Here is a 12,930-nt window from a genome sequence, read left to right on the forward strand (position 1 = left end):
ATGGCCGCCGCAACATTCAAAATGGCGTTTTCATACATAGCCAAGTTAAGGAGGACAGCGTGTAGTTTCAGCTAATCGCTAACGCGGCCATGCCAATTACGACACACCCATCCTCCCCGTTCTGCGAACCGATATCTAGGGTTAGGGTTACCCCCTTTCAGGGCCCTAGTTTCAATGGCACCAGTGTTGGTTTTTAACATGGCTATGCGTTTCTGGCGCGGAAAAGCTGTGTCTAAGAACTGATGTCAGCACGCGGAGGTGGGGTCTAAGTACTCCGACGACGTCATTACGGCGTCCACGACGCCGACGACGAACGCGGAGCCGCAGACGACGCATACCGACGCGCAAAGGTACTGCTACGCAAAAGTTTCCGGATCCAGTCTGATGCCTGGGGATATTCTACGGTAAGGAATCTAATACTAACTAATGTCTCTTACAGATATATCGTTACACAAGTAGTAACTTGTGCATTAGGAGCGGTGACTTCAACTTAACCCCTTGCGGATATAATAACGATCTAACCTGCGGTTTGATAGATGAGAATGGGAACAACCTAACACACTTCCCGCACACAATAATTGGGAATTGCTTGAATGAAACATTATTCATTCTGGAACTCAGTTTGGCTAACGAACTAGTGGTACCCCAGGTCCCGTTGACACGGACCTTTAATGGCAGGGGAGCTAGTACTATAAATGATTTTATATTTGTATCTAGAAATGCTGCGTCCCGCATTCTAAATTTTAAAACTCACTCAAATTCTACCAGCGACCATTACCCAAATAGTGTCAAGTTACAATATTTTAGTATACAAAGCAGGAATGATCGGGCTAGAACTCTCCGACAAGAAAACTTGACTTTGGATAGGCTAAATGGGTATTTGCTCAGATGGGATAGAGTTGATCCACTACGGATTACAACAGTGGTGGTAAAAAAACTCCCTTAAATCAATAGAGATGTGTCTAGATGACTCTTCTTCTTATCAAGAGATTTTAATAAATCTTGACCACACAACAGAAAAATACGGGAAAACCTAGAGGATGGTTTAACAGAACTTGCACTAAAGCATATACCGAATTAAAACTCGCCCTACATAAAGCAATAAGGGATAAAAAAGGAACATCGCTCCTTAGAAAAGTGTATAATAAGGCCATAAAAACAAGGAAAGCCGAATTAAAAAACGAGGCATGGGAACTGTGAGAAGTTGGCCTGGTATATGATGTTCACTATTCTAGTGAGCATCTTGCACCAGTCCAAACAACCCTTATGGTGATGGTTTTTTCTCCCAATTTAGGAGACCTATTGCGCTTTGGGATACGCGCTAAAAACATTCTTGTGCTCTTCCTTGTTTCTTGCAGGCCCACTATTCAGCAATACGGATAGGACTGTACACTATAGGAATTAATACATACCACATAGGTATAGATTATCTTCACCTGTATATACACATTGCACATACTGTGAATCAACATTAGTGAGTGACAGAGGTATCAGACCCCGTCCTGACGAAGAGGCGTTCTGCCTCGAAACATGTTGACGCCACTAGGAGATTATGCTCATTGTCAAGCCTATCAGTCTCCGCTACACCTTTTTTAACGATACCAGCTTGTGGTATAAATAGTTTTTTGCTTTCACAAAGCCAGGTATCATTTTAGATTCACTTTTCTAAACACCCCTGACCCTACCTACACTCACTCCAACTCACATAGCACTCACAATTATTTAAGGTGCTCCAGCGTAGTCGCTAGTCGTAGCACGCCCCGTCCCGCAGCAGAACGGGAAGACCCCGATGATGAAGCATGACACCAAGGGCCCTTTTGGTGTGTGAGGGGTATTTTAACAAACATTGTGTATGCCAACAATATCTGGACTCACAGTTAACTACTTGAGATTGGACCTTATTGATTATCTGAACCATTTAATGGAGGAGGGTGCGTCCACCTTGGTGCTGATCAGCACCACCTCTTCACTCCCTAATTTTGATTTTTGTTGATGGTTGTAAAGTCAACGTTATAGACCAGCTATCCTTGGTGGTAGCATGGACAAAGCAGTCTTAGGCTAAAACTTCAGAGAGCTTTTTTACCATATATGATCCCTTGAATACCAAATGAAAGGACACCACACAAGGTATATAGCAAATATATATGTATTTATTACTAACACAACCCCTCTGTACTCTTTATGAGACCAGAGTTCAAGATACAGCACAAGTTACTCAATAAGCATACTATAAATTGCACAAATACAATTCTGCCCTAAGGGCCTCACGAACTAAAGAAGTGGTATAAGAACCACTTCAGGAAAGGTGAATAGGCCTAGGGCCTGGAGAATCGCTGGGGCTACGCAGGACAACCAAAGGTTTGGAAGGAGGAGGCCCACAGCACGCGTGTGCAGTGTCTAAACACACGCCCGGGTTTCCATAGAAAGTCAATGGGAACGTAAAGTTATTAAAGTAGTTGATTTCGGACACATCTGGGTGGACTACGGGAAATCACAGTTTCACAAAGACACTTGGATATTTGTTACCCAGGGGAGCACCAGAGTTCTCGAGTTACCTCACCCACAGGAGCCGGGTGCATAGGTGTGAAGTCGTGTCTGGTTTTGTCATCGAAGTCTATGGAGAGCTGCAAGAAGATGCAGGCGACCAGGAGGAAGATGTCCGGGTGGATCCAAGAGTGGATCGAAGTCGTGAAGAACCTGAAAGCAGAGGGAATAGAGTCTGGGTCACTAGCTAGTGACCAGGATGGAACCAGGAAAGAACCAGGCGATGTCCAGAGCAATCAGGTGAAGATGCGAAGCTGGTCTCTGCAGCCACGTGGACCAGGAGGCGTCGACGACGACCAGGAGCTGGATACTTACTGTCCCACGAAGGATCTCGCTGTTGGCGGCGTCGGCTTCCGGATTGGAGTCAACAAGCCTTGGCAAAGGCAACCCACGCAGAAAGGGAAGATCGGCTTCTGTTCAGACCAGCAAGGTCTGTGGAGCTTCCCCTTTACAGGAAAGCAGGAGCAAGCCCAGAGCATCCAGGCAAGCAGTGTTGTTTCAAAATGGAGTCTTCAGGAGGGCCACTAGCCAATAGGCTAGCAACCGCGAAGACGCGTCGAGGAGAAATGCAAGCACAGGCCCCACGCGGCACTCGTGGAGTGTGGAGGGCTGAGCGTCGGTGCACTTACGGCTCGGGTCTGGGGCTTCTCAAACCCCAATGCACAACTTCGAGGGAGCCTCAGAAGCTGCACGGTTAGCAAGATGCAGATAGTCCAGGGAATCTGGTCCCACGTCACCCGTGTCCGCCACGGGTCTCAGCTTTGGTGTGGGTCGGAGTCCGAGAAGTCTGGAAGTCCAGTCCTGCGTCGCTGGGTCGTCTGGTTCCGGCAGGAGCGGCGACAGAGCAAACCGGCAAGATGCTGATGGTGCCTGTTTGCACAGGATGGTCACTCCTTGGCCACAAGGGAGATTTATTCAGTCTTCTAGTTGCAATAGAATGTCGAAGGTCCAGAGTTTCGTTTCGGAGTTTGTCAGGATAATCTAAAGTCTCTAGACTCAGCTCCTACCTATATACTGATTTTAAGGGCTGGATTACTTGCTAGGTCCCTCCTATGGGTGGGACCAGGGAAGGGTGTGGTTACACCCCATTCCCATTGTCCAGTTTTGCGCCAGAGCTGGGGCTGGAGTGCCCCAGCAACTGGTTTGAACCGGGCTATGCATGGGGCACCTTGTGTGCCCCAGGCAGTGTCTCATTCTTTTCAACCCACCCTGCCCCAATACACAAAACCCTGTCTGGGGAGGTGCTCGCACCTCCCAAGGCAGGAAACCTATTGTCCATGCCTCCCCTGCCGGAGTTTCGTCCAGCGTTGGGAGGTCAGACTCGTGTCTGTGGCAGCAGCATCCATTTTGTGATGCTGAGGCTCTGTTTAACTTTAACCGAGTAAAGCAGTAACCAACATGTCTTCTCCCTCTAGAAGGGTGGAATGCTACCCCTGTCGCCAGAATTGGCGGGGGGGAGGGTAGTATTCCAAAGTATTTGACACCTTACACAAAATGTTTTGATAAAGCCAAACCAAAGTTAGCATTAACCGCGAGGATTATAATGCACTTAAGAGTATATGGTATGGCTATATCATCGAACAGCTATAAGGACATGGTTCAGAAAGCTACAGACAGGCTCAGCTCATGCTAGAGCACCATCTCACATAAAACCAAGCACTCTGCCTCCAGGATTGTTAAGGCCTGCCATAGGAGTGACTTATAGATATATATGTGTCTATATATAATGGTAGGTATAGGAATACTATACCTAAGCAAGGGGTGACTACACGACCTTGCCCCAGCTGAGTGATCAGCCAGTTGTGTCAATTTGGATGGCCAGCTAGGGGTGGCATAATTCATGCTGCAGCCCCTAGTAGGCCTTGGATGCACCTATGCCCTGGGTACCTATGGTACACTATACAGGGGCTCACAAGGTGACCCAATTGGAGATGTACCTAAAGTACATGGAGTCCATTTCACAGAGATAACAGATAACCTGGGGTCCTGATTAGCAGGATCCCAGGCCAACTAAGTCGAAAACCAGCTAAACACTAGGCAAAAAGTTGGGGGTAACCATAGTCAGATATCCATCCTCCCACAGGAACAATTACAAAAAAGCTGCACAGAGAAGGACAGTGTGGCCTTTTGGAAAATTGTTAAATCCCCTTTTTTATCCGAAGATAAGGAGACACCTAAGATAGTAGTAGCCATAGATGAATCATCATGGGTAGACCACTTCTCGCAAATATTTGGAATAAACGCTAAGGAAGTAATCCCATCAAGAGAAAGTGAGAGGGCAATTTGCGTTTCTAGTCCCACACCCTTTCCCATTGCCCTTGACATTACAATGCTGGAAGTAGAGAGTCCCTTAAAGGCCAGCAAAGGGGGCAAGGTGCCAGGCCCAGATGGGGTCCCTGTGGATCTGTTTAAGTTTAACATGGACCTTTGGATTCCAATTCTGACAAAGGTCTTGGAAGCCTCCTGTGCAGTGGGCCTCATTGAGTCTTGGTCTGAATCAATCCTGGTGCCGATATTCAAAAAAGGAGATCGTCATAGTCCATCCTGCTATCGTCCTATATCTTTGTTATATTGCTTGAGTAAGGTAGCGGGATGTATCATTCCTGAGAGAATTGTATTCAAATGCTACGGCTAGGGTTAGATTTGGAACAGGAGGGGAACTCACGGCCTCCCTTAGGGTGGAGAGAGTGGTAAGGCAGGGCTGTGTCCTGGCCACCTTCCTTTTTTCGCTCTATACAAATGGCCTTGAATAGGCCATGTTGGAGGGGTGCCAGGACCTACCCTGCGTGAAAAAACGACTAATCCCGCTCTACTCGATACGGATGATGCCATGATTATAGAGCAAACCTCCCTCGAACTCCAACATGCCCTTAATAGGTATCACAGCTATATGGCCAACCTAGATCTAAGAATTAATATTAGAAAAACTTTTGTCATGACCTCTGGGGTAAGAAATAAGAAAACACGCAGTGTTTACATAGAACATACTAAGTTGAAAACCACTACCGCATATCCCTACCTTGACATTTTAATCGATGACAGGTGTTCCTGGAGACAGGCAATAGAGGCCAGGAAATTGCTGTTTATTAGGGCCACCACTGCACTAGGTAATTTCGCACATAGGCTGGGTAAAAGATCACCAGTAGAAATTATACAAATTTATCAAGCCAAATGTGTTAGTGCGGCAATGTATGGAAACGGGTGTGGGGTTATGGAAGAGTGGATGCTCTCCAAAAGGTAGAGAAAAGTTTTTTGAGGTTCCTCCTAGCAGTTCCGTGTAGCACCTCCACTTTTAGTTCCCACATGGAACTGGGTTTGCCATACATTACTGATTTGGTGAAACTTCAACCAATGCTTTTATGGCATCGAATCTGGTCATCCCCGAAACTAGTCTTTAACAGGGAGCTTTTGAGCGATTGTCTTTCTCTCGAAAACTTAGATAAGATAGCTTGGCTCTTGTATGTTAAAAACTTTTTGTCTGACCTAGGTCTGATAAGATATTGTCATAACCCCTCATCGATAACTGAGATTCCTAGGAAAAAATTTAAGAAATTATGTTTGGTACATATGGAAGAACTGCGACTGGCTATGGAGTCATCTAAAAGTGCAGTCCAACATATCCAATTAGTACAAGCCACCTTGACCATACAGCCCAATTTGATCTTTAAATTGAACGGATACGATAGGTTTGTGCTCACTCGATTTAGAATGAACACTTTCCATTGCCTGGTCACATTTCCCAAAGTTAACGATTGGTCGCACTTGTTATCATTCTGTCCTCGTGACGAAGAATGTACACAATATACACTACATGTGGTCCTGTTTTGTAGATTTTACCAGGAACCAAGGAAGCAGTGGGTAATATTAATACTAAAGATCTTGGGTCTGCGACAATGTCGCCCCGCTCTCCTGGCAATTCAATATTTGGAATCGGAGTGTTTTGCCAAAAATATGGCTAGATTCTTGAAATTTTGTATAAAACAGACCAAACCTAGAACAGGAACACTGAAGTAATTATTGCGTAATATATCGTTATGGCATTCCCTTGTACTGTAATGACATTTTTATGCTTTACCCATTTTGACCTTGCACTTTTGGGCTGGTATGCTTAGTAATTTGTGAATATCAATTTTGTTTTTAAACTTATTTATCATAATCAAAAAAAAGTTGTTGTTGTAGTTTTAACAGTATTTTTATGAATTAACTTTTATGGTTTTTTGTATTTCTAAAAACCGAATAAAGGAAATTTGATTTGATTTGCTAGCGGCCCGGCAGGCGACCCTGGGCAACTCCTCAAAGGTCTTGGTCTTGATCGAGAGGGCGATCGTGGAACCGCTCCAGGAGCCCCAAGTCTTCTTCCTTCCATCCCAGGTCATCAGGACATTCGGGGAAGAAACACATGAAGTTTAAGCATGCTTAAGCCTCTCTTCCGTCAGCTGACGCAATGAAGGAGCATCCACATTCAAGGCACAGTTCTTGAAATAGTTGCCTGGACCGACTGCAAGCTTCCCAGCTTTTCCGGGAGTTGGAGCGACCCCAGCTCAGGAAAAACTGTTTTACGAGGCCATGCAGCAAGTATTTGGGCAGTCCTACCACTCTGGCATGCCTTAGGGTTCTGTGTGGTCAGAGGGGGGCCCTCATCGGGTTCTGTACCGGCGACTCCGGCCTCGGCTCCGAAAGGCCCCTTTGAATCCGAACCCGGATCCAGACCAGCGTCGGTCCTGCCACAGCGACCTCCCCCCGACGCCAGCCCCAACGTCGATGCTCGGACAAACAGCAGTGGCACCAGCCCCATTTACATCCAGGAATCCGATGCAAAGCCAGAATGGTGTCTATCAACACTGATTCTGGCACCGACAGGACTTGTGTGTCCTAGGTCGATGCCGGAACCTTATTCTAAAGGACTAGGCATCGGGGAAGAATGGGAGGGGCACTGGACCCTTTAGAATATCAGTTAAAAGGCCGGGATATGGACTGGTGTGCAGAACTGAAGAAAGCAAGCAGTCTGAACACATCCCCAGATTCTGGTTTACTTTCTCCCCCTACTGTGACTACAGAGGAATTTTACAGAGAAAGGCTATTGACCCTCTTTTTGCTTCCCTTTCGGATGTTTTGCTTTTTATTTTGACCCTTGCCCAGCAGGGCTCTGCACTCGACACTCTGAATGGGTACCTTTCCACCCTGTCTGCTTTCTTGAGGCTGCCAGACTAACCCTCATTATTGAAATCCCCAATTGTAAATAAATTACTCAAAGGTCATGTACATATGTTTCCACCTTCCTCTTTCATTATGCCTTAGTGGGACCGTAATTTGGTTCTTAACTTCCGGATGTATGCTCCATTCAAACCTTTGCACAACTGCCCCCTCTGGCTGCTTACCATCAACACATCCATTTTAGTGGTAATTACATCTGCCAGGAGGGTGAGCGAATTGCTGGCTTTGTCATCAAAGCCTCCTTACCTGACAGTGTTTACTGATAACTTGGTGCTTCGCACTAGGGCATTTTTCCTCCTGAAAATGGTAACAACATTCCATGTGGGGCAATCTGTCACCTTGCACACTTTCTGTGCTTCTCCTCATCCCTCTAAAGGAGAAGAGTGACTCCACTGTCTGGTCCTAAATAGAGCTTTGTTGTTCTACCTTGTCCGCACTAAAGAGTTCTGGGTGGAGAACCAACTCTTCGTGGGGTACATAGGAACTAAGAAATGTTGTGTGGTGCAGAAGAGGACTATATCGCAATGGGTCATCCTCTGCATCAAAATTGCTACACTCGGTCCAAAAATCTGCCTCCTGAAGGCTTCAGGGCTCCCTCCACCAGAGCTAATGCTGCCACCACAGTGTTGCGACGTGGGGTTCCAGTCTTGGGCATTTGTCAGGCAGCAACGTGGGCATCCCTCCACACGTTTTCTAAGCATTACTGCTTTGCTAGTCAAGTCTGCAGAGAAGGCCCTTTTGACCCCTCTGTCCTGCAGGATTTTCTGGTCTAACTTGTCCGCAGTCCCTCCTCCGGGAATGGTATTGCTTGGGTATCTATCCGAAGGTGAGGAATCTGATGCAGATGAAAAAGTTACTTACTTACTTTCGGTAACACCTTATCTGGTAGAGACATAATTTAGCCGCAGATTCCTTACTGACCCATCCATCTTCCTCACACTGCGGACAGGTTTCTAAGGTGAAAGCTGATCCCTTTCCGGGCCCTAGTTGTTCAAAAGCATACTTCTGTCAGTGCACATCATGGCTCCATGCTACTGGCGTGGAAAGGGGTGAAAAGTACTTGACCTCAGTGCCCGAGGTGGTGCCTGTATAGGTGACAGGGACGTCACTACTGCACAGTCGATGCCGATGACTTCATGCCACCTACCAGCGCACAAGGGTATTGCTCGAAGAAAAATCTTCCAGATCCAATCTAACACCTGGGAAATTCTAAGGTAAGGATTCTGCAGCTACATGATGTCTCTACCAGATAAGGCATTACCGAAGGTAAGTAACTTGTTTGTCAGATCCGGCGAGTGAGGTAATTTGCCCTTTCGGGCCGCCAGGATTTCTTAGTTGAAAACAGACCACCTCTTGGGAGATATTGCTTTCGTATCTATTCTGAGGTAAGGAATCTGCGGCTAGAAGTCTCGATCAGATAAACAAGTTACTTAACTTAAGTAACGCTTTATCTGTCAGAGACTATCTACCGCAGATTCCATACCGACACTCCCATCATCCCTGTTCTGCGCACCATCTTTCCGCATGAAACAGTTCCTTTAGGACTGCAATTTGGCAAACTAGTCACTGCTCCTCAGCTCGACTCTTTGCTCTTGGTGCGCAAAAACAGTCAAGAACTGAGGTCAGCACGCTGGGGTCAAACCTGTATAGGCACCGCACACATCACTTCTGACACCAAGGACGCCACACTAAAGCAAAAAGATGCCGCTCACAGCCAAATTATGCCACCTACCGGCACTCAAGGAGATTGCTTAAACATTTCTGGGTCCAGTCTGACTGCTGGGGAATATTCGAAGGTAAGGACTCTGTGAGGCGATAGAGGCTCTACTAGATAAAATGTTACAGATGGTAAGTAACTTGTTCTTTTAACACCAAAGTCATGGGCAGTATGGATTCAAATCTAAAATCTTAACCTTTTGCAGGTTGACTTAAAATCTTTTTTTCATTTGGTCAGTTAATTGATTCTTATTTAGTGCTCTGGTGCCTCGGGGGGGAAGGACAACTCCAGTGTTCTGAGTTACTCATCCATTCCCTTTAAAGTACTAAGCCTGTAAAACACAAGCTCTGTAAGTTTGTACAAGTGTTCTTAAATGTATTGTTGTTAATTGATACATTTTGCGTTAACCACATTTTTGTGTTTTTTTGTGATAGATTCTTTATGCCAATGAAGGTGAATGTAGGAAAGATGTGGAACCTGAACCAGCACAACTAGCTGAAAGAACAAATTTTCTAAATCACAAAGGTCATGAGTTCATTCCTACACTGTACCATTTTCCTGCCAGTTGTGAGGCTTGTGCCAAACCTCTTTGGCATGTTTTTAAACCCCCACCAGCACTTGAATGCCGTAGATGCCACGTTAAGTGCCATAAAGATCATTTGGACAAGAAAGAGGAAGTCATTACTCCATGCAAAGGTAAATAGATTGATTTTATTGTATTTCTTTCACTGTGATGTTATAGTAAAAGCTCAGACTTGAACTAAAGATTTATAGTCTCGTTTTGACCTTTTCTCCTGAGAGTATCATATGTGAGAAAGACGGTGAAACTGAAAGAAACACGTTAGTGTTAGATTCCTTACCTTAGAATATCCCCAGGCGTCAGACTGGATCCGGAAAGTTTTCGTCAGCAGTACCCCTGCGCTTCGCTAGGCGTCGTCTGTGGCTCCGCGTCCGTCGTCGGCATCGTGATCGCCGGGATAACATAGTCAGAGTACTTAGATGCCGCCCTCGCACGCTGACGTCAGTTCTTTTTTCCGCACCAGCAAGCGCAGATCCGGGAAGAGCAGTACTCTTAGTTATTTTTTGATCACTTTTGAATACTTCTCGAGGCGACCTTTGACTCGCGGTGCCGGTAGGGATGCCTGGTTTTAAACCTTGCGAGGACTCTCACCGCTTGATGTCGGTTACCGACCCCCACCATCGGTGCCTTTACTGTCTTGGGGCCGACCACAATGACAAGTCGTGCCCCGACTGCCGGGCCTTGACCTCGAAGGCTAGACTGGAGCGGTCTCGTAAGCGGCTCGAGCTCCGGCAGTCAGCTCCGCATCTCTTGATGTCCCTGTCGAGGAGGAAGTCAAGGGACAGGTCGCAGAGCCGCAGTCATAGCCGCTCGACGAGTCACCCCCACTCGTCGGGCTCCAAGTCCTCAGGTAAGTCGAGGCACTCGAAAAAGAAGTAGAAGAGGCGTCATCGCTCTTCCGACTCCGCCCACCCGCTGCGGCAGGGGGTTCGGGCGACACCACCCCACATGGCTCCGCCACCTCCACACCTGACGGTCCCTGGGCTGCACGCGACGCCGGAGCTTCGGCCCCGGCGCCGTCGTCGACTCCGGTCCCAACGCCGCAGGGCCCTGTAGAATCCAGATCTGGATCCGGGTCGTCGCCAGTCGACCTTACAACTCCTCCACTGGCGCCGACCCCGAGGTTGTCGCCCACGATGCCGTCCCCGAATGACGTCATCCCCAGTCCCAGCCCCCGTCTGGTTCCGACGTCGGACCGGCGCCGTCTCCGGCGCCGACAGGTGAGCAATTCACCTACGACCCAGCTCCTTAATTTTTCCCTGACTATCAGGAGATGGATGACGAGGTACTGGGAGCGGTCTGAGGACTCTCTGGCACTGCAGTGCTAGTTGAGCCAGGACTGGGCAGATGAGCTAGGGGAGGCCAGTGGTCTGGACACTTCGCCCGACACTGGATTCTTCTCTCCTCCTTCCATGGCTACGGAGGCTGCTTATAGCGTGGTGTTAAGGAGGGTGGCCAAGGCCTTGGCTCTTGAGCTCCCTGTCGTGGCCGTGAGGACTAACCTCCTCACTGAGGTGCTCAAACCGCAGGCAAGCTCCTCAACTAAGCCCTCACTGACGTTCTGTTGGGCATCTGGTCCAAGCCCTCCACAGGCCTCCCTGTGGATCGGAATGTGGCCCGACGCCACCACCCAACTCCAGGCGACCCTAGCTTACAGTCCGTTCACCCTACCCCCGAGAGACTGGTGTTGAAAAAAGGGTGGCACTACCAACCAGAATATAAGATCCTTAAGTATTGCCCGGCGGTGTCGCCTCTTGAACCCACAAAGAAGTTAAACTATTGAAGAGGCAGGCGCTGGAGACTGGAAGGCAGGAAACAAGGTTTTTATTCTCTCCGGAGGAGAACACAACAAAACGGGCAGAAGGTATCGTTCTGAGGTGCTCTAACTGCATCCCTGAGGCCTGGCCTCTTATACACAAGTTTATCTCTTTATTGCATGTAACACATTCTCGTCGATACTTTGATGTACGGAAAGACATCCTCAGAATCCCCCCTTCCCAGCCCGTTCCCACGCAAGGTTACAGTGGAAGTCCCCGCCCCGTTCACAACAGGTGATGATCATCGCGCAGCTGGATATTCCGCCGATTCACGGAGTGTGTGGGGTTCGATCGGATCTCGTAGGGCGGGGGGCTTTGATCAACCCGGGGATCCCTTGCTGGGGGGAAACTTTCTATTGTACGGGGAGGGGCAAGGAACAGTATCGGCAGAGCTGGGTGTCGGCCTGGGAATGAGGAAGACGAACGGGCACACGGGGAAAAGGGGGTTTGCATCAAAGGGCCGGGGATCATAAATGGGAAGAAGGGAGGTGTCGCGCTGGGAACAGGACGAGGGCCTGGGGCAGAGCAGCGCTGAAGAGGGGTTTTATGATTCGCGGCAGGTGCAGGCAGGGGGGTTGTCAGTATGCGGGGGATGCCGGCGAAGCTAGGAGGGGGAGAGAGGCGCGCTGGCTCTCGGCGGGAGCAGGGAAGCCATGGTGTTCAAAATGGCGGCTGTTTTACGCGCACAAAAAGGTTAAGGAGAGCAAGAGGGCGCCGATAATGTTGACGGTCTCAGTCCAGCTTTCAACAGTCCCCCCTTTTCAACATATCTAGCCACCTTGCTTTACTCAATGTCAATTTTCATCAAATTTCTAACTTCGGTATCATACAATGCTCTCATATGTTCGCTTCCAATGTCCACAGTTTTGGGAAAAATGCAACTCGCACATAGAGAACACATAGGTGGCAGACATTGAATTCCTAAGCATAGGCCACATATTACAACTACGGGAATCATGATAATGGTGAGCAGTCTCCAGCCCCAGCTCTTGACGGTGTCCCAGAACCAACCACCAAGCGACCATTCTTCTTGCTCTTGGTGAACTTCCGAAGAGAGT

General features: G+C 48.0%; 1 protein-coding gene across 1 annotated transcript in view; it reads left to right on the forward strand.

The window, feature by feature from the left end:
* Positions 1-12,930, forward strand: part of ROCK1 (Rho associated coiled-coil containing protein kinase 1) — a 2,099,493-nt gene that overhangs the window by 1,924,596 nt on the left and 161,967 nt on the right. Inside the window, exon 31 of the mRNA XM_078687444.1 lies at positions 9,910-10,171. Within this exon, the coding sequence (XP_078543570.1) occupies positions 9,910-10,171 (262 nt within the window). The remainder of the gene's footprint in view (positions 1-9,909; positions 10,172-12,930) is intronic.

This window comes from Lissotriton helveticus, chromosome 4_1 (genome assembly GCF_964261635.1).
Source record: "Lissotriton helveticus chromosome 4_1, aLisHel1.1, whole genome shotgun sequence".
Taxonomy (NCBI): Eukaryota; Metazoa; Chordata; class Amphibia; order Caudata; family Salamandridae; genus Lissotriton; species Lissotriton helveticus.